Source organism: Terrapene carolina, unplaced genomic scaffold (assembly GCF_002925995.2).
Source record: "Terrapene carolina triunguis isolate 2854851 unplaced genomic scaffold, T_m_triunguis-2.0 Scaffold211, whole genome shotgun sequence".
In the NCBI taxonomy this organism is placed as follows: Eukaryota; Metazoa; Chordata; order Testudines; family Emydidae; genus Terrapene; species Terrapene triunguis.
Window position 1 is genome coordinate 743,639 of NW_020664562.1, and position 21,615 is coordinate 765,253.

At 51.0% G+C, this 21,615-nt stretch overlaps 1 protein-coding gene across 3 annotated transcripts in view; it reads left to right on the forward strand.

Moving 5' to 3' along the window:
- Positions 1–21,615, forward strand: part of CACNA1E (calcium voltage-gated channel subunit alpha1 E) — a 211,045-nt gene that overhangs the window by 142,927 nt on the left and 46,503 nt on the right. For 2 of the 3 annotated variants that reach the window (XM_026656079.1, XM_026656080.1), the window contains exons 19-26: positions 1,303–1,359; positions 5,746–6,369; positions 7,917–8,206; positions 11,684–11,843; positions 12,531–12,660; positions 15,138–15,197; positions 15,971–16,077; positions 21,150–21,161. In XM_026656079.1, coding sequence (XP_026511864.1) covers positions 1,303–1,359; positions 5,746–6,369; positions 7,917–8,206; positions 11,684–11,843; positions 12,531–12,660; positions 15,138–15,197; positions 15,971–16,077; positions 21,150–21,161 — 1,440 coding nt within the window. The remainder of the gene's footprint in view (positions 1–1,302; positions 1,360–5,745; positions 6,370–7,916; positions 8,207–11,683; positions 11,844–12,530; positions 12,661–15,137; positions 15,198–15,970; positions 16,078–21,149; positions 21,162–21,615) is intronic. The other variant, XM_026656081.1, reaches the window with a different exon arrangement.

Sequence of the window (21,615 nt, forward strand, 5' to 3'; positions counted from 1 at the left end):
TGGGATGTGGATGCCTACCATATGGACAGGTTTGCATGAGTGTCTACAGTGTGGATGAGTTTGCATGTACAGTGCACGGGTGCCTTCCATGCAGATGGATTTGTGTATGTGGTGCATAAGTTCCTACCATGTGGGTGGGTTTGTGTGTAAGGTGCATCATGTGAGTGCCTATTGTGCAGATGGGTTTGGGTGTGCGGTGTGGTATGTCGGTGCCTAATGTGCAGATGGGTTTGGGTGTGCGGTGTGGTATGTCAGTGCCTAATGTGCAGATGGGTTTGCAGGTTTGGCACATGGGCATGTTTATGCTTTTGCCACTGTATGTAGGAATGGTCACATTAGCATGTACTTTTTATGTCTGCATTTGTTCTGGCATATAACCGCACACATATGCATTAGTATTTGCACAAGTGAATATTAGTCATGAAGTCACCACGTGGGCACATATGCCTTTATTAATGTGTAACTCTGTGAATATTTCTTTGCATGTCTGTATACCTTTGTTTGAGTTGTACAAAGAGGACTAGCATTCTTATCCCTGGTGATGAGTGTATAGTTACGCAGTTGTGTGCATGCAGTCATTTGCTTCCTTGCATATCCTGTGTGTATGTACTTTGTATGGGTACCAAGTTCTTGCTTGTGTGCAGTCTGTGAATATATCCTTGCATATATTGTATGTATACACAATATGTATTATTTGTATATGGGTTGGCAAAATGTGTACTTTTTTGTACATATTTTTGCATGTGTTTCATTCACATGTATTCTAGGTGGCATGTGTATGTATATGTGACTGAATGCTACAGTAAGCGTATGGGCATGATTCTCCATAACCCTCTTTAGGAATCCTTTATACTGTCAAAGCAGTGTAAACGGCTCTTAGTGTAAATGAGAATCAGGTGCTGTGTATTTAAGGCTCAGTGAGTGCATGTGTCTGTATATATATAATGTCATATGCCCCTGTTGTGTTGGCGGCCCAACACCTTTGAAATGCCTATATCAGTGTGTGCCTATCTCTGTATAAATCTGTTTGCGTGTGTGTGGATGGATGAATTTGTTTGCAAAAGTATTTGCTCCATGATCTCTACATGTTTATGTAGAAGTTTGTGGGTGTGATGAACCCCTTTCCATTTGTACATATATACGCATGCTGTGCAGTTACGTGCGTGTGCATGCTAGTGATGGATGCCTGAAATCACTTTATGCACATACGTAGGTGTGTGTGAGTTTCTCTGCTTGTGGCTGTTGGTGTGCAAGTCCGTGCAGGGTTGAGGTGGACTGAACCCATTCATTTTTCTTTCCCAGAAGGGACAGAAGGAGGAGACACCACATGTCGATGTGGGAGCCACGCAGCAGCCAACTGTATGTGTGCCATATGGTTGCGTGTTGTGTGTGGCTATGTGCATATGTGGTTACATGTATTTTTGTGCGTGCTAAATTTAGGCCTCTACATAGCCTATTTCAGAGCGTATGTTTGCTCCTCTGGGCATATGATTTGTGTGTGCTCCTGCTTCTGCACATCTGTTAGTGCGTGTGTGGGGGTTTGTGTGTGTCTAAACTAAGTGTGCTCTCTTGTGCTGCCGTTTGCTTGTGTCTGTGTGTACTTGTGTAGGTTAGCACTTCAGTGTGTGTGCGGATACTGTAGGTACATGTGAGCTGGTGTCTGTTTATTTGTGTGTGCCGGTGTGTGTCTACCCATGCATATGTTTGTGCCGTATGAGTGTGCTTGCTTGTACGTGCGTTTATTGGTGTGCATCTGTGTGCCTGTGTAGGGGTGTCTGTCCTTTGAAGCCTGTTTGTGTGCACATTTGTGATATTTTAAAGGTTTTATTTGATCCCTTAAAATGCACCCATCAGCCCACCCTCTGAGCGCGTCTATGAGAATGTACATGTACAAGCCTCCTCCCCCAGAATTTAGCCCTCCCCTGCCAAGGCACTAGGCCGAGCAGGCAGATGAACATTACTGCCACCCGGTTGGCCAAGAGACTTTGGCTCTGTCAGACCAGGAGAGAAGCAAGCACAAGAGGTGAGAGCCCTCCACTCAGAATGCCCTGCCACCAGCCATTCAGATGGAAAGACTGTGAGTAAAAGCTGATCTCAGCTGGTGCAGTGGTGTCTGTGTGTGTGTGTGGGGGGGGCACTCAGGGGTAAAGTCCCCGACAACACGGGGCATTGTAGATCAGTAAAATCAGCCCCCTTTTCACCTGGCAGGGAAGCGGCAGCTCGTGCAGATGTTGCAGAACAGCTGTAGCACGCTCCCTATGGCTATCGCTCCCTGTACTGCTCAGTGAGCGGGCAGCTGGGTTCTACGCTAGCTTTGAAGATAGCCTCAGGTTGGCCACATTGCAGCAATCCAAGCTGAAGGTGACAGGTCTGGATCGCCGGGATGCAGTTCATGTCCAAGATAAACGTTTGCCATTGTTTCAGCCAGAAGCGGATGGGATAAAATCGCACCATGCTCCCAGTTCTGTAAGAGCTGCCTTTCCACAAGAGAGGCAGACCGTTTACCTGATGTCCGTTACCCGACCACCCTACATCTTGGCTGGACTCTCATCCAAACTCCTCCTGTTTCAGCTACACACCGAGTCAGCAAGGAGACTGTGCAGTCTGGGTCTGATGCCAAAGACCTCAGTCTCTTTATCATTTGCATGTCGATGGCAATGGAGCCCAAACACACTCCCTCTCTCTCCCACTGGCTTTACGTCCACCTGAAGAGGAGGGGTGACAAAACTGAATCCTGTGAATGAGGGTAAGTGAGCAGTTGCCCAGCACTATCCTCTGGAATCTCTTCATCAAGGAAGACTGGAACCACTGAACCAGAGTTTGCAAGGTGACGAAGGCACATCTAATTAGCAACCGTTGGTTAATTCCTGGCAGGTGGAAACTGAGATGTTGCTCTCCTTTCCCCTCCTGGTCTCTCCTTTCCTTTCCTTTCCTTTCCTTTCCTTCTGCTCCCATTCCTTTACTCTTTTGTTCTTTTGTCTTTTTTTTTTTTTCCTATTCTCCCCTTATTTTTGGGGGGAAAAAATTCAATTTTTTTTAAAAAAAAAGGGTGGGGAAAGATAGCTCTGAAAGAATCAACATGGATATCTGCCCGTCAGCCTTTGCTAGAGGCAGGTCAACTACCAGGAAGACTACCAGTATCTCAGCCACACAGTAGAAAGCCAGACTCAAAGGAGTCAAGGAAATCTGAGGATTCCAAATGACCCCACACCTGCCATGGAACGCCTTTCCAGTGACCTTCCCCACCAGGGGAAGGTTAGAGACAGGCAACATTAAAAGATGGTTTTCTGAGCTGGATCCTGAGAGTATTCACTTGGAGGAGGTTGACATCCTGCCCTCCCCAAGGGAGGTGTTTATCCACTAGTAGGCCCAGAATTCCCGGGCTAGATTTTATCCGTCTCAAGGGCCGTTGGCTCAATTAGAGCTCTCCTAGCAAAACAGGCTGAAATTCAGCCAGAGAAGATACTGCATTTGTCCTCTCCAGATGCTGCCCTGCTGGTGTGGAGGGAGTCCGTTTCAGTCCAGATCTGATCTACACTCCCTAGAAAGTAAATGAAGAAATCCTTGCAGCAAAAAATACTTGACTCAGTCCACCTTAGAATGAACAGATCATAAGAACAGCCATATTGGGTCAGACCAAAGGTCCATCTAGCCCAGTGTCCTGTCTTCCAACAGTGGCCAATGCCAGGTGCCCCAGAGGGAATGAACAGAACCAATAATCATCAAGTGATCCATTCCCTGTCGCCCATTCCCAGCTTCTGGCAAACAGAGGCTAAGGACACCATCCCTGCCCGTTCTGGCTGATAGCCATTGGTGGACCTATCCTCCATGAATTTATCAAGTTCTTTTTTGAATCCTGTTAATGGGATGATGGCTCCTTCTGACATTTAATCCATCACAAGCCACCTGGATAACGCTGTGGTCTGCGAGGAAGATCTATGGAAAGAGGACGTTTAATAGACAAAACATAATCATACTTTCCTATCAGGTCATTGCTAGAGTGGGCCATTGGCTGCACAGTATTCTGCTTAGAGAGATCTGAAACCCAACCAAGTCCGTCAGTCCAGTAAAAGAAATCCCCTGACCCGGTGGGAGTCATGGAGGGTTCTGACTTCAAACTGGAAGGAGCAATAATGAGAACATGACACAGGAGTTCATCCTCCTCACCTCCAGTTATCTGTGCAGAGCCAGAAGTCAGTGGGGCCAGTCCGATAGTACTCATAGCAGCTCTGAGATCCCACAGGAGCCCCGAGTACAGGCCTGATTCTTATTTACATTAAGGCCCCTCAGCACCATTCTGACAGGGAAGAGAGGCCCTGATGTGGGTGTCAGTGTAAATGCCAGAGCGCTGATTAAGGGGCTGTAGTGTAATTCCAAAGCCTCAGTGACTCCAACACTGACCTAGACAAATACCCAGGCAGCAGGCATGGGAAATCTGCGATGGCAGCCTGTACATTGTGATCCAATTTCATTCTCTCCTGGGACATGTATGCCATTGAGGCCACGTCTACACCACCACTTATGTCTGCAAAATGTAGGTCGCTCAGGGGTGTGAAAAAAACATCCCCCTGAGCGACAAAAGTTTCTCCAGCACCGGTGGTGGTGCGCACAGAGCTATGTCGGTGGGAGAGCTTCTCCTGCTGACCTAGCTACCGCCGCTTGCTGGAGGTGGTTTTAGTATGTCAAGGGGAGAGCTCTCTCCCGCCGGCACAGAGCAACTACACAATAGATCTTACAGTGGTGCAGTTGCAGTAGTACAGCTGTGCCGCTGTAAGGTCTCTTGTGTAGACATAGCCTAAGACGAATCTATTTCTGAACAGGGCACCTCCTACCTCTGGATCAGATGCAAATAACATGACTCTACTATTGCCCTGACTTCTCTCAGCTCAGCCCGAACTGGGGGAAATCTGGGTCAGTGCAGGGGCATCTGAGTCAGCCAGCCATGTCTTGGTGATACACACAAACCTGAGCGCTTTGCTAGGACTAATCTGGGATAGCAATGATCTTATTATCCACCAACGTCACCCTGAACAGCATGAACCAAACAGCACAGTCCCCGTCAGCGGATGCACTGCGTTCTCCAGATGAGACCTGCAGACTGCTAACAAACATTTGTGCATGTCTGCCCACGATTTTGCATGTAGCGGCCTCTGGATTTTGCGTAGAATAGCCCATGCATATGTGGCCATGTGCGTTTGTACATTAGGCGAATTGTATGTACCGTTGTGTTTACCTCGGTAGATCTGCAATTGTAACATCCATATTTTTGTGTACATTGTTCCACACATACTGGCCCCATGGGTTCAAGTGTTCATGTAGTTGCGTGTGTGGGCTCATGCACGCCCATGTTCCCTTGTGTCTGTAGGTGTATGGTCTTGTGTTTGCATATGTAGGCTCACACATGCTTGTGTGTATGGGCCTGCCCAGCAGTGGGGTTCTGTCTTTTGATGTACGGAGCCTATGTGTCTGCATGTCTGAGCTCTCCCATACGTTGGTCCTGATTTCCCAGAGCCCTGCGTCTTGTGTAGGCGTTGACACCAGTGCCGAGTGGGTGTAGAACGCTCCCAAGTCAGAGTGGTAGCATTGCACGCCCGCTGCGCGGGAAGCGACTGCCCAAGGAGCAGGGTGATGAGGGTCTCCGTGTGGGTCCGTCTGGGCCCAGGTGCATGCTGTATGTCTAGGGGTGGGTTCTCGGGTTTCTGACAGCACAGAGGTGGCCTGAACCCCTTTGTTTTCCTTTCCCAGGAGGGACAGGAGAAGGCGACATCACATGTCGGTGTGGGAGCAGCGTACCAGTCAGCTCCGCAGGCACATGCAGATGTCCAGCCAGGAGGGCCTCAACAAGGACGCCCCTCCCTTGATCAACCCTCACGCCAGCATATTCAGGAGGAAAATGCCTGGGGAAAATGTAACCCTGGAGAAGAGTGAAGAGGATCATGGAGGCAGCGCAGAGCACCCGCAGGCGGAATGCCTGGACCAACCCATCGCAGGCACCAACTCATGCCCAAGCACCAAAGAGGACCAGAAAAGCCCATCCCCTCGAGCCAAGAGAGACAGGGAACAATGGCATCAGAAATCATGCCATGGGAACTGTGATCTGACTGAGCAGGAGGGGGGAGGGAGAGGAGGCGGAGGGGGAGGCGCAGGGATCGAAGACCGAGCACGGTTGAGGCAGAGCCAGAGGCGCAGTCGGCACCGGAGAGTGAGAACTGAGGGGAAGGAGCCGGCTGGGGCCCTGGAGAGCAGATCAGCCAGCCAAGAGGCCGGCCTGGAGGAAGCCAATCCCACGGAAGGAGAGCAGGCCAGAAATGAAGGGGGGAAGGAGGACACGAATCAGGAGGAGCCACTGGCGGGCGAGGAGCTGAACAGGTAAAGGGCGCACCATCCCTGATGGCTATGATCCGCGGCTCCTTCTTGTGGAGAGATGGCAAGCCTGGCGCCTGGGGGTGGGAGGGCAGTGTGGGTGGGCCTATCTCTCGATGGTTCTGCATCTCCAGGCATGAGCCCTTCCTTTCATCTGTCATCCAGCCTTGGGCAGCCTCTAGTCCATTTTTGCTTTGCTTCTCTTTCCCCACCCAGTCTGTCCTGAGGAGCCGGGCTGTTCCTTGATCCTGGTCAATAGCGCCCTCCCCATGACAGGAAGCGGTGCTCAGAACAATGTTCCAGACAGTGCCCCAGTAATCACCCGAGGTGCAGTAGTAAACTTTCTGTAAGCCGTCATGTAGAATACCATCATCTGCTGGCTTTTAAAAAAGGCACTGATTTGGTCTGTAAACCTCATTTCTCCAGGGTCTGGGAAGTCTCCCTGTCTCCTCCCAAGGTGATAAAGCTCTGACCAGGTCTAGTTTCTGGCATAAGAGAAATGTTTTCAGATCGGGATCAGGGACAGCAAATCTCGTGGCTCCTGATTTAATTGGGACCCCTCCCTCCATCTCCCTACAAGGTCCAACATGAAATGTAACGTTTGTGTTATGGCTGCTATGCCCAATCCATTAAATCTAATCGAATACAACAGCCTATTCAGATGTTCCCACCTATGCTCTCCAGGGCCTCCTGGATATCCCGCAGGGAGATCGTTTCTCTCCTCATCCTCGAGACTGGAGATCAGCAAAGGCAGGAAAGGATCTGCTGCTCCCTCCCAACCCCCCAGCAGCTTGTTGCAATCCCAGCTGTGCTAGCATGGGGTTTCAGGGACACAGGGCAGTCCTTGCCTTAAGAAAGAGGAGACTCCAGCAGTAGGACATTAAAGAACTTGAAGAGCAGTGGTGGATGAAAAACGCTATAGAATTGTTGTTGTTATTTCTGCCTTCATCAACTGGTGTCACTGTAGCCAGAGGAACTTGCTGAGAAAAGTTCAATGCACACAAGAGACAAATCCAACAGCTGCCAATAAATATGAATATAAAAATAATATAATAGTCATTATTTCCAGGAGTGCCTCAGATCCCCCTTTACTGATGAAATACTAGGAAATCCATTTTAACCAGCCATGCAAGGGACCAGTGAAAACTTGGTTGCTTAGCAGAGGCTGATCTTTAACCAAAGAATATTGCACAGAAAATTTTTGGAATACATTAAAAGGGTTGTTTAAGACAGGGGTTTGCTTTTTGGAGGTTGGGCACTGTATCCAGTGTTCACTATATTCCAACTGAAGCCTTTCTAACGTTGCAAAAACAATCATTCCAAAAGCACACATGGTTTCATTTCTCTCTCTCTTTCTCCCCGTTTTATCTTTACTTCCCAACCTCCATTTCTCCCTCTTTATTCTCTCCTTTCTGTCTTCTCCATTTCCTCCCCACTTGCTCTCCCTACTCCCCTCTGTCATCTTCACTTCTGTTGTCCCCACATCCCACCTCTTCCCACCCCATCCCATCTGTCCTTCTCTCTCCCCTTGCCTTCCTCCTTTCTTCCTGTAGAACCAATGAAATCCCAGCCGGTGATGCTGCCTTTGCTGGGGCTATGCAGGAAATGAGCCCCCTCAAAGTCCCCCATGAGCTCAACGAGGAGAAGAACACTAGCTTGACAGAGCAGGACTGCAGCGGCCTGGACACCAGTGACCAAGCCCTGCTGGGCAGCTTGCAGATGGAGATGAGCAGAGCCGTCAGCAGGAGCGAACCCGAGCTGTCCTCCGTCACGGCCAACACGGAGAAAGCCACCGAGAGCACCACCATCATGATTGATGTCCAAGACTCCACTGTGGTACAGAGTGAGGACCTGTCTCTTTTGCTGTTTGCCTCTCTCTGATCTGCCTTCCTTCACAGTGGCCCCAGAGGGCTGCTGGGAACACTGTGGATTCCCCAGAGGATCCTCCAGCATTCATGCAGCCCCAGCACTGTCAACCCTCCACCCCCATCCCATCGTCCCTCAGACCCTGAATTCATAGCCAAGGCCCCATGTCCTGTGTGGCAAGTTGGACCTAAGTCCCGAAAGATGCTCTGGATGGGCTTAGATGACACTAGCGCCCCCACTGTTGCTACCACATGTGGAAAGCCAACGCCAGGGTTTTCCTGTGGCAGGGTGGTTACCAGGCTGCCTCACAGAATAACGGCACTTGCAGCTCTGATTCACCATGTTCACATCCATTGCTTCGTGGTTAGGCCACGTCTCCACTGAGGATCTCAGCCATTAGTAGCCAGGGCCCAGTACAGGGGCACTAACGCACCTCCCTAGTGTAGACAGCCAAAAACACTTTAAACTGTCATTTGATCCAGGGCAGTTTATCCCTGCTTGAACCCGGTCCCCACACACACAATAGGAAACATGCAGGGCGTGTCTCTCCCCCCCCCCCCCCCATACCCCCCATTGTGGCCTTGGGGGAAAATTGCAGAGAGCAGCCAGCCAGAGACTCTAGCCGTCAGGGGCAGGAGCAGCCAAAGCAGAGACCTTCAGCGGTTCCAGTCAAAAGACTCAAACCTGTTCTCTCCCTTCCCCTGCCCTGCTGAACAGCTGTGTGCTTCCACCCTGCCTCCCTCACCAAGTATGTCTGCGCTGGAGCTGGGAGGTGACTGCTCCTGCTCAAGGAGATGTACCCGCACTAGCGCCCATTGAGTTAGTGCGCTAGAAGAGAAGCGCAGCTGGGAGTGGCCTGAATGGCGGGACGGGGCTAGTCAACCCAAGTACATAGCTAGTATCTCGGACAGGATCATCTGTCCTGCTGCTTGGGCCACCACAGCTGCGCTTCTGTTTTTAGCATGCTAGCTGGCTCAGTGCTAGTGTGGGTATGTCTCCTGGAGCATAGACATACCCACATCTAGTCACCTGAGCTTCACTCCACACCTGCCCTTCATATCTTCTCCCATGCTCCGTCCCTCTCAACCCTTTCCCTTTTCTTGCCAGTTAGCTGATTCCCCTCCTACTGAAACACACCACCCGTAAAAAAAAATTATGGAACTAACATGACACTTGCTACCATCCCATTGTTCACTCTGCTTGTGTGTTAGAGCCCTTCTCCCACCCTGGGTCTGGTCTAGTTCAACTGCTAGCTCTTCCTGGTGGGGCTGTCTACCACTCTATGTTTGTACAGTGCCTAGCACAGGGGTGGGCAAACTACGGCCCATGGGCTGGATCCGGCCTGCCAGCTGGTTTAATCCAGCCCTCAAGCTCCCGCTGGGGAGTGGGGTCTGGGGCTTGCCCCACTCTGGCGCTCCACACGCTGCCCCTGCCCCAAGTGCTGCCCCTGCATCTCCCATTGGCCGCGGCCAATGGGAGCTGAAGGGGCGGTGCCTGCAGATGGGGCAGCGTGCAGAGCCACCTGGCCACGCCTCTGCGTAGGAGCCAGAGAAGGGACATGCCACTGCTTCCAGGAGCTGCTTGAGGTAAGCGCCGCCCAGAGCCTGCACCCCTGAGCCTCCTGCCGCGCTCCAACCCCCTGCCCCAGCCCTGATCCCCCTCCCACCCTCCAAACCCCTCAATCCCAGCCCGGAGCACCTTCCTGCACCCCAAACCCTTCATCCCCAGCCCCACCCCAGAGCCCACACCCCCAGCGGGAGCCCTCACTTCCCCCATGCCCCAAACCCCTGCCCCAAAGCTGATCCCCCTCCCACACTCCGAACCCCTTGGTCCCAGCCCAGAGCACCCTCCTGCGTCCCAAACCACTCATCCCCAGCCCCACCCCAGAGCCCACATCCCCAGCCGGAGCCCTCACCCTCTCCCCCATGCCCCAACCCGGAGCCCCCTCCCACAGCCTGAACTCCTCATTTCTGGCCCCACCCCAGATCCCGCACACCCAGCCAGAGCCCTCACCCCTTTCCACACCCCAACCCCAATTTTTTGAGCATTCAGGGCCCGCCATACAATTTCTATTCCCAGATGTGGCCCTCAGGCCAAAAAGTTTGCCCACCCCTGGCCTAGCACAATGGGGCCTCAGGCACTGCTGTAATAGACCCAACTAAGCAGACGAAGAAAAGCGGCACTGGAGTGAAACACGATTTTTCCTTTCTACATGAGGGGTTTGCATTAGTACAGCTACCCTGGAGGTTGTAACTGGGGCAGGTCCCCAGGGTGGGCAAGGCCTTCTTTCCACTAACTACGGAAATGCAGGAGGAGTCTCTCAGCCATGCTTTGAGCCCACAGGGAAACTCTCCCCGCAAGAGCTGTGCTAGAATAAAAGCCAGGCCTGTGCCACGAGGGCGGAACAGCCTGATGCATATTGCTCAGGACAAACCCTCCAGCAAAACATAGCATCTCCCCTTTGGGCATGTGCTGTGCTCAAATGTGTAACTCGGCCCCTGATTCTGCCCTTGACTCCTGCACTGTGCGCTCGTGGCTTACTGTACAGGGGTTGTTAGTTGCCCAGTTTCTCTTGTGCTGTGCCTTGTCTTTTTCTCCCTCTCCATTTCTCCTTCCTACTGTCTCTTTCATTCCCTCCCCTCTTTCCCATCCATCTTCGCTCATATGACTTCTTTCCCCTTCTCTTTTTCCTTTTCTCTCCTTCCCCCTTTCTCATCTCCATCCTGTCTCCTTCTCCCTACTCCCTCATTCCCTGTCTCCCTCCCCCTCTCCCTCCTCCCCTTCCGTCTCCTTCCCTATTGCCAAGGCCTATGCAAAACACTAAATTAAACTTTATGTACAGTGAACCCATCCCACTCTGATTGTCTGTCAATCAAACCCTAAAAACAAGAGGAACATTTCCCCTCACCTTCAAGGTGAGAGATTTTAAATTGGGTTATTAATTAAACATCACCACAAAAATGTGTCTCTGCTTGACAGTCTGTGTCTGTCCTTTCCTTTTCATCTGTCTCTCGCTAACAGCAGAACTTGGATGTGGGAATGTAAAACAGCAATCTTGCCATTCACAGTCCCTCTCGCTGTGGAGAAATGATATTCTTAGGTGGCTGAGTAGTGTGCATCATTCTTTTTGTTGTTGCACTCACAAGGCAGCAGCCAGAGCAATCACTGAGGAGCGTGAAGTTTTACAGCAGCCTCGGTGTGCAATACTCTCTTGAAAGTGCTCATGCAAGGGAGCTAATTTTGGGAATGACAGTGTATTCCAGGCAGGGAAGCCATCAACCAGTTGCCAGTTCCTTGTGGATAACCCACCACTAGGCTCTTCAGTCAAAGCTCATAGTAGCTGTTGATGTGGTCAGCCCATCTCCCGGGAAAATGTCCTGTACTTTCATCCAGGGTAAATGTCCCATGCAGCTGTTAACCTGCTGGGTCAGTAAAAGGACTGATTTCTTTGCAGTTAGCAACAAGACGGATGGAGAAGCCAGCCCCTTAAAGGAGGCAGAGACAAAAGAGGATGAGGAGAAAGAGAAGAAGAAACAGAAAAAGGAGAAAAGCTCAGAGACGGGCAAAGCGATGGTGCCTCATAGCTCCATGTTTATCTTCAGCACGACAAACCCGTGAGATATTCTTTGGTCTTTGTACTGGAATAGCTGAGCCCTGGAGAAGGGAAGGATCTGATGGGGCAGGGCCTTGTAGGTTTCAGCCAGTTGGGTCTCTGGAGGAGCTGGGGAAACCTGAGCCAGCATCGGGGCCTCCTACTTGCACCCCACCAACTTCCTGTATTTGCTGCTGCTTTCTCAGCTCCAGGGGGGCAGGAGCAATACTGGCCCAGGCTTCCCCACCCACCTGCTCAGCTACCGCAGCACCCCCAGATGCCCAGCTGGCTTCAGCAACACAACAGGGCTGGGAGATGCATGAGCAGCCTGATGCTTGCTACCCCTGAAGCCATACAGGGGTAGAGCTCAGCTCCTACAGGTGCATGGACTCCTTGTGACTCCAGCTGCCCAGCTCCTACAATGCCTGGCTCCATTCCATTCGTTCGCCATTCAGCCCCCTTGGGCGTGTGCATTGTGATCTTTAATTACATTTTCATTGACAGTTTTTCCCCCACAAGATCCCTGCCTGATTCTATGCACAGGGGGCCAAATTAAGGTTGCACAGGCAACCACAAATCTGGCATTTCCTAATTATGAGTGCAACCGAACCAACAACCGTTCAATGCAATTTTTTGTGTGTAGCCTTGTCTAAGGCCTGGGTAATGTAGACGCACAGCTAGCGATTGCTCTGAACTATATCTCCTGCAGAGTGCGGAGGGCCTGCCATTACATCGTGAACCTGCGCTACTTCGAGATGTGCATCCTCCTGGTGATTGCCGCGAGCAGCATTGCCCTGGCAGCAGAGGACCCTGTCCTGACCAACTCGGACAGGAATAAAGTAATTGCGCACTTTCTTACTGATCTCCCCACCCCCTCCTGCCCAGTACATCAGCTGTGCATAGACCAAAGTGGGGAGAGGAGGAAGAACAATTGTACTTGCTAACTTGTCTTGCTCCTTTGCAGAGTGGTAGCAGATGGCATGCTGGGATATATTCCCCAGCATCCTCTTTGCTACTGCATGTGCCCATCCACATGACACCCTCGATCCTGCCTCAGCGTCAAGTACAGAACTACAAACCCTCAGAGCAACCAGATGCTCACGTATCATTTCCAAACCCTGGCATTCTTTAGTGTGCAGTTAGTGAGAGGGAGATCTGAAGTCTAGGAATATGTGTGGGGGCCCCAGAGTTAGCTGGGAGGGAAAGATACATCTGGGTACCAAGGGTCAGGAAGAGTGTGTGTTTGATGGGAGAGGATATGGTGTCAGGCCAGAGAAGGAAATAGGGTGGTTGAGGCAGGTTGGTGGTACTTGTCCGATGTGATGGATAGGTGAACTGAGAGTGCCCAAGAGGTGGGGTTTTATATAGCGAGATAATGAACGCGTGATAGTTATCCCATTGTGAAATCCTGGGGGAGACAAAGCACCTGTAGTTTTCCCCATGACATAGCAAGGTAAGGTTGGTGCTATACCTTTGCCTGTAACTGACCTCGCCTAGTGTATCTCGTAAAAGTGCAGAACCTGGCCTCTAGTAGGAAGCACAGTGAGATAGCTAGTGCACATGACTTTCCCGCAGTAAACTGCACCTTTTCTTAGCAGTGAAGACATAACCTGAGTTAGGCTGGGGGATGTCAAGGTTAAAGGAAAGGAGACTGAATGAGGGGGCGTGCAGCAAGATGGTCACAGGAACAGCATGAGCAGAGGTCGGTGGTTTGACAGGGCTCACAAGAAAGAGAGGGAGCAGGACAGAGACGGCCATTGCTGTGATGTGGGTCTCATCTTATCACATCACGTCACCCAGCAGGAGTGAGGCTAGGAAAAAGGTTTTGTGTTGTTTTGTCCAAGGAAAATTGAATCTGGGGCTCAGTTGTCGAATGAGAAATCACAGTTTGTTCCAGTGTTATTGTAGTCGTTACTTTGTCGCAATGTAATGGGTGTGTTACATCCGTCAGTCCCTGGAGGACAAGCTGTTGATCAGATCTCACCTGCACTTAAGCAGCCTGGGTGCATTGACAGACTGAGCAGGGGATGAAAGCACAGACCAGCCTCTGTTACTTTGTAAGCCGCTTAGAATGGCCATCATGCCTGGAGGGGCCCTTCTACGAGAGCCTACCTGAAACCAGCCGTTTGTGCTGCATGGGGCAGAACCAGAGTTGGAATTTAGCAAGCTGGATGGCAAATCCTTACTTGTCTCTGTTGTTGGTGACAGAGACTGCACAAGGAAATTGAGTCAGGAAGCTGGCATTAGCGAGACTCAGCTCAGGTGGGCCGGTCAGTCACTGCCCCCAGGATACCATGTCACAGTAGTCAAACCATCCCCTTTCTACTGATGTTCATGCAGGCAGAAATTCATCCCTGTGCAGAGTGGCAGCCCAAAGGCTGTGCAGGATCTAAGTTGTTTTTGGGGGGCCTCAGTTGGATGTAAGAGGACGCACGCCTGGTGCTGGCCCAGCACAGCAGTGAATTTCACCCCCAGCTAGCAGAGTGGCGGGGATCGCTGCCCCTTTAACAGGAGAAGGGACTGTCTGCAGAAGACTCCATGGCAGAGAGGAGGAAGGAGTCTGAAGTCAGTGCAGCACCAGGAGCAGCAGGGAGCCATGGAGCAGGCAGCGAGGGAAGATTAATGGGAGGCAGAGTGAAGTGGGGGAGCAGAGCAGGGTCAGAAGGGAATGGAAGCAGGGAAGGGGAAGGATGAGCGTGCCTCCAGTTATTTCTCTCTGCGCTGCATGGACAGGGAGGATTTGAATTCCTGTCACACTAGTCTGAGTTAAAAATCAAACCAGCGTTCGCTACTGCACAGGCCGCTGAAAATCCTCCTCAGCTGCCCCCAGCACTGAATGATTTCTAGACCCAATGGCCGTGATTGGTTAGCTCTGGCGGGGTACATTAGCTGGAGGGGAGGTGACAATGCTAGTGGAGCAGAGGACTTTACCTAAGCAGGGGTGGGAATTGGGTGTCCCAGCCACAAGTCTCTGCAGAGAGGCCTTCAGCTCCTCCTGGCTGAGACACAAAGGCACCCAAGATTTTATAGCATAGGTAGCGGCTTGATGAATGGCCAGGAAGTTTTCATGGGATACCTGGATTAAGTTTCCGGCTGTGCCGTGCTCCCGGGTAATAGGCTCTTTCCTAGCGTGGCTCCAGGACAAGAATGTAGACCCTGCTTTTGATCTTCAGCGGTGGAGGAGTTAGTGTGGGTCCATAGGAGGGTGCACGAGTGAGCGTCCCAGCATGCAGCCCCGGGCACGTGAGTGCTGTACAGCTGTCAGCTGCGGGGGTGTTCCTCCCAAACACCCACTGCCTCTGCTCTGTCTTCGCAGGTCCTGAGGTATTTTGACTACGTTTTCACGGGTGTCTTCACCTTTGAGATGATTATAAAGGTAAGAGAATCACTCGGAGGAGCTCCCGAAAGCCAGTGTAGTGTGCTGGAGAGGGGAGCGGGGGGACGGGTGTGCATTGCTTTCCCAACAGGGTCCCCTTAAATTACAGCTGTTTCCTTAGAGCTGCCATCTGCTGGCTAGCAAAGAGGCTGTCAGGGCTGTCCCACGGGCCGCTGCTCTACCTGCACAAAATTCTGCACAACATATTTGGTCAGAAGAAAGTAAATGAGGGTGGCTGTCACTTTAACCCCTGGAGCTGCCCAGATCCATTGCTATGCCTTGCCCTATCACTGCCTGGCGTGCTGAACTGCAGGCTGTGCACCACCGTTGAAGATGAGGGTACTCAAGGCAGCAGAGCTTAGCCCTGAACTATCTCTCCCTTAGTGCCGAGTGAGCCTGGAAAGGTCAGGCGGAGTGGGGGGGAGAAGGGCGGCTGTTGGCACAATCTCAATTTACTGTGACTTCCTTGTGGGTGGAAATTGTCTGAGCATTGCTGCGAGCAGAATGTGAAATCACAGCTTGGGGTTAGTTCTGTCTTAAATTTGGATTAAAAAAAACCCTTTATGGAACCTCCTGCACATCCTGACCTGATTGCATCCCAACAAGACAGAGGCAGCAGAGTCCAAGGGCTGGTCAACCATGACGCTCCCTGAAGTCAATGGGGCCAGTGGGGCACTCAGCAACCCTGCAAATCAGGCCCCTTGTGGGGTGGTTTTTACTTGATGATGCTACGTGAGGTATTTACTGCCTGTGTTTTCATCCCTTCCCTGCAGATGATAGACCAGGGCTTGATCCTGCAGGACGGCTCTTATTTCCGAGACCTCTGGAATATCCTGGATTTCATCGTGGTAGTCGGGGCACTGGTGGCTTTCGCCTTGGCGTAAGTGGCTGTCTCCCATTTTACCCTGCTTTCCCAGCGTGGTGTGTCGAGCCGCTCTCGGCAGGGCGAGCTTAGGATGGCAGCGAGAGCCAGCTGGGTTTCTCTTGTGAATCCATTCCTTCTTCGGTCTCCTTTACTTTCTGAATACCTCCCATTCCTTTGGCAGTCCACAGTCACACTGCAGAGACAGAGTCCTACCAGGTTGGCCTGGCCGCCCAGCAACGCAGCTGCTGGCTTCTCCCTGTTGGCGTTGGTGGGGACGTCAGCCAGGGACATCAGACTCCGACATGGAAGAAAGGAGGAGACAGAGGGGGGAAGGAGAGCAAGGGTGGCAGAGATGGAGTTAGGCATCTGCTAATTATACCTAGGGTGGACGGAGGTGACACAAGTACGGTGTGAGGCAGAGCTGGTACTGGCAAACAAACACTTATTCCCATGCAGTGATGACATCCGCTGGCCAGTTCCCATCACATGCCTCCTGGTGGAGCGGAGGGCATTTCCCTCAGGATATGCTACAGGCCTGTACTCCTCATTAAAGATAGCAGCACAACTGGCTGTTTTAACCCCTTTGTCCTCTGTTCCACCAGCTGCATTATCAGGGACATCCTGGGAGCGGTACATTAGCCAGCAGGGACAGGCCAGTCCCAAGGGGCAAAAAATTCTGCCGTTCCTTAGCTTCGCCTTGATCGGCATTCTCCATTTTGAGGCGCAGGCTTGTGGCATGCAGTTTCTCAATCTCAGAGGGGTATGGTGTGAGGACTGGCTTGCCGTTTCAAAGCCATTCGGAGCAGGAGAGATGCTTTGCACTTAGCACACAGGACGGGTGGGGAAGAACCTGACATGCTGACCTTCCTGAAAGCTCAGAAGCCAAGTGGTTTCAACCTAGACTGCTACCAAGGCGATGGCACTACAACACCAGGATGGCACTGCCCTGCTTATTCTGTGCGCTGTGATGGGGACAGAGAAAAGGAGCATATCTGCTCCTCATGCTGACCTCATCGGGGCCTCACCCCAGTCAGTGAGGATCTGCCTTTTTTCCTTCAGTTTCCAAGGGAGATATTGGGGGTTGGAATTAATTTCTGCCGGTTTGCCCAGCCCCCTCCCTCCCATTGAGTGAGTACATGCGCAGGGGTGAAAGTAAAATTGAAAACTTACCGGTACGGGGGCCAGCTCCCCCCCTGCCCTGGAAGGGGCGGGGCTGGGGGTCAGCATCCCCCATTGGCAGCCTTGGGGGGGGGGGGGGCAAAAGGGGCAGGGACGATAAAGCGCTGCCGCGACAGCGCTTTAAGCAGGGTCTTTGCCGCGGCAGTGCTTTAATGTCGCTGCCCCTTTTGCACTCCTCCATCGGCGTCCCTGCTGCTAGGGACCCGGCAGGGCCGCCGACAGGGGGCACAAAAGCAGCAGCGACGTTAAAGCACTGCCACAGCAGTGCTTTAAGCAGGGTACTTCCCTGAGAAGGGAAGGAGCGGAGAGCAGGGTCCTGTGTGCCAGCATGCTGTGAGTTTGTCATGTTGTTGTTCTTTTTTTGTGCCTTTGAAACGTGCGCTCGTGGCTTTAGTGCTGGTGGAAGGGGAGGGACTGACAGTCGTGGAGAGCGAAGCCCTCTGTTTGTCCACAGTTCAGGTACTGTGCAGGGGGCCTCAGGGATCCTGAGGCCTGAGGTCACTCGATGGATTATGGGCCATAATCCATCACTCCCCTTTCTGTGTGTCACTTTTCCCGCTCCCCCCAGCACATACACCTGCTCATTCTCACTCCCTCTCTCTCACTGGCTCATTCACTTGCTCTCGCTCTCTCTCTCACACTCTCTGGTCCTTTCAGTCACAGCTCTCTCTTCGTGAAGAGCCCTGGAGAATTCAGCTGGCTCTGCATCTGGCCAGGTTAGCTCATGCACTGGGGACCCAACCAGAAAGTGAAGTGGGGGAATGAAGTCAGCCCTCTGGACCTACCTGATGCCATATCTTGGGGATTGAGCCAGGCTGCCAGGTGACTGAGCAGGTACTCTGCTAGGTGGGGATATGACTCTGACTCCTTGGATAGTCTTCAGGTGATTTAGAGTCAGCCATGCCACAGGAGCTGTCTAGCGGCTCTACCAGCTGGGTAGAAAATACAGGTCTTCCTGCCTCCTGTCCAGGTTCTCTCTCTCTCTCGTGGAGATTGAACTCATCCCCATTTGAGCTACTGTTCTGGCTGTGGCTCCGCCCTTAAGGACAGCTCCTTGTACTGGGGATACCAGCAATGAAGGATAGGCTGCGCAGCTCAAGGGTTAGGTAGTAGGGTAATGGAGCCTTTCACGTCTCGGTCGCCATTCAGATCCAGCCCAGCTAGTAGTTACTGAAAGTTCTTACCATCTGCTGGCTGTTGGTGGCTTCTCAGTCCATTTCCCAGTGGAAAAGTGTCTGCATCACAAAAACCACCGCCACGATTAGCACTAACCAACCCCCTATTTTTCAGCCTCAACAGAAAGGACAACGATGGATTGAATGGCACGTGGTGACTACGCTGCTCTCACCCACATTGGTGGTCCTTCTTGGTCAGTGTTGGGGCCCATCGGCTCTGCAATGTGGGGGAGCTTGCATTGTCACCTCGTGGGCTGTGCTTGTTCTGTGGATAAACAGAACTTCAGTCTGCAGAGCTGTCAGCCTGACACTGTCACCACCACATCCTCTCCCTCCCACCAACCCAGACAATGCCCAGGTTCTGTCCCCAGTGTTTTGCAGGCCCAGCTGGCTTCCTCAGTGACTGGCAACTGGCTCCTTTACAACTATGGCCATCTCTAAGAAGGGGAATCTATCTTTTGGCACTGGAGAGCAGCTGAATTCTCAATGGAAAGCACTCTGTCCATTGGTTTAGACACTCAAAATTCCAACACAGAGAAGGCCCACATGCCTTCATGTATGTTTGCAGGAAACATATATGTTGCCCTACGTAGTAGTGCTAGATATATAGATCAGTAGCTGCTTACACCATGTACAAGAGCTCTTTATAATGTAAACCTGCAAATTTTTCCCTGGGCAGTTGTCTCCTGTTTTTGAGAAATGATCTGATGCTCATAACCTTGGGTAGGGAAAGAAGACAAGAATTGCCTCAGCATAATGACGGCTGCTCCTTTGTGATTTCCAATCGGCTTTTACATTATAAAGCATTTATAAGAACACCTGTCTCTCCTTTGGATTGCCTGTCACCTCCTCAGCCTGGTGGGTGGAGCTTTTTCTCTGGCACTGGGCACTGCCAGGCATTGGCACATCTGCTGCCATCCTCTGTTCCTGCGGAGATGCAGAATGTTCACCAACTATAAATGTCCATAGCTGCCCGCCTTGCTCCATTGTGGTTTCAAGGGGAAGCGTCTTCTGGATTGCTCTTGAATTCACTTTTCTTTTCCCTGGATGATCTTCTTTGTACGGAATTTGGTTTTCACACAGGGGCTATGCACCCCTCTCCCTCGTCCACCTTTGCTTTTTGGGGGAGCAAAACAAAGGCACACAGCCTTGGACTTTCTGGGTATTTGCACATCTAGCTGGGTTACTGCAATGCCATTTGTGAAGGAGGGGCTGTTTTACGGCCTTGCTGTATATTTGTGGCGACCCATAACACCAAGTCTCCGGGTGATGTCAGTCTATTATGTTTATTATCAATCTCAATGTGGTAGAGTCCTGAAATCGGGAGACTTGAGCTTAGTGAGTCAGAGATGGAACACTGGATCCAGGTGCGGGGGGAGGCAGGGAGCGGAGGTTGTCATGTATAGAATATCCTTACAAAGGTATGTCATCACCTTCAGCATTTCTCATGGGAAGAAATGCTAGAACACTCACGGAGTATTTGAATGTTCTGTAAATTTGTGCAAGCTTTGACACCTTCTCTTCATTCAAGGAGGTTTGCCCCAGGACGCTCCCCTATGGTTGTGGAATCAGCAACATGTATCTGATGCAATCCAATGGCACAAGGCCAGAATTTGGAAGAATGGGTTCTCTAGATACACAGCATTCGGTCTATTGTTTGATGGCACACTGTTGTCACAAAACAGCCATGCAATCCTTGTGTGTTCTTGTGAGGTTTCCAGAGAAATAACCACAGCCCGGTTGTTATTAAAAACTAATCCAGACAAACCCAGATCTGTAAAGCCACAAATCCATAGATCACCTGCTACTTCACTATGTCACCTAAAACTCTGGTATGCCATCAAAGAGAGCAGCCAACTTAACTCCTCTTACTCAAACTCTGCCTGGAGAGCTAATGTATCTAGCTAAATGCAGCCTACATAAACCCCCCAACATGCCTACAAAGGTCTCTATTTAATAAATAATAAATAAATAAAGACCAATTTTCGAACCAACGGGAGAAGCCTGGCGCAACAGCAGTTGCAGAGAGACCACAGCTCCAGTGAATCCCCACAGTCAAACCTTTAGCTTTGGAGGCTATATATATAAAATAACTAAGCTAAAAGTTTGACTGTGAGGATTCACTGGAGCTGTGGTCTCTCTGGAACTGCTATCCCCTTCAGGGACTAGACTGGGATGACCACCACATTCATTCCACGTTCTGTCTATTTTATTCAGATAGGAGAGGGGTAGGGCTTGTGCCCATTGTGTCATCCAGAATACCTCGCTCCCCTGGCTTCTCTTGTATTAGTGACCACACCCCAGCTACAAATCAACTTCCTCTTCTCATCTGAATTTAGAGTATGTTAATCAGGATCAAGAGAGGTGGGTGGCTCCAGGTGACATGTAGATTAGTCATTCCTGATTTTCCATGGAGAAGAGGTTAATGTCTGGAATTGTGGTTCCTGGTAAAGGGAATCTTCTTAGTGGTACAGTGGATATACGGATTGCCTTTTAAATTCAGGTTGGGTTGGGTTGGGAGGAGGGGGAGAAGCAAAAAAAAGGCCTTGTAGTGCTGAAATGTGTAGAATATCAGAATGCCAAGGCTGTGAGACAGGCTTGTGATTCCACTCTAATGCAAATCTCGTTCCTTGTCATCCTTGGCTCTCTCTCTTGGATTTTCTTATCTTCTCTGTTTTCTCCCCACCTGTTGTTTGTTTTTGTTTTGCGGCTGCCTGACTGGATCACCCACAGGAATACATTGGGGTAATTATACTGTTTGATTCTTTTGGGGGTTATGAGCCAGGGAAAATGGGCTTTTGGGGAAGGTGGTTTGTCTGACTCTGTAACTGAAGTTTTCTTATCCCATATGACTTCCTGCCTGCATTTGTCCTTTCCACCTTGCAAAGTCATCAGCACTTCATGCCAAGGAGGTAAAGGTGGAGAGAATTTGAGTGGGGTGGGGATATCAAAATCATGTGGGTGCACACATCAGAACATTGTAAAGAATGCAAGTTCTGTGCCCCATACTCAATCCTTCCAGCTGTGACTATCTGGGCCCAATGAACTGGGCCTCAGATGGAACATCACCAGGTGTATATGGGAGATCCTCACAAGGAGAGAGAGAGAGGGGTTTGTATTCCAAGATAGATAGAAGAACACACAGCAGTCTCTGTGTGTGTGTGTGTGTGTGTGTGTGTGTGTGTGTGTGTGTGTGTGT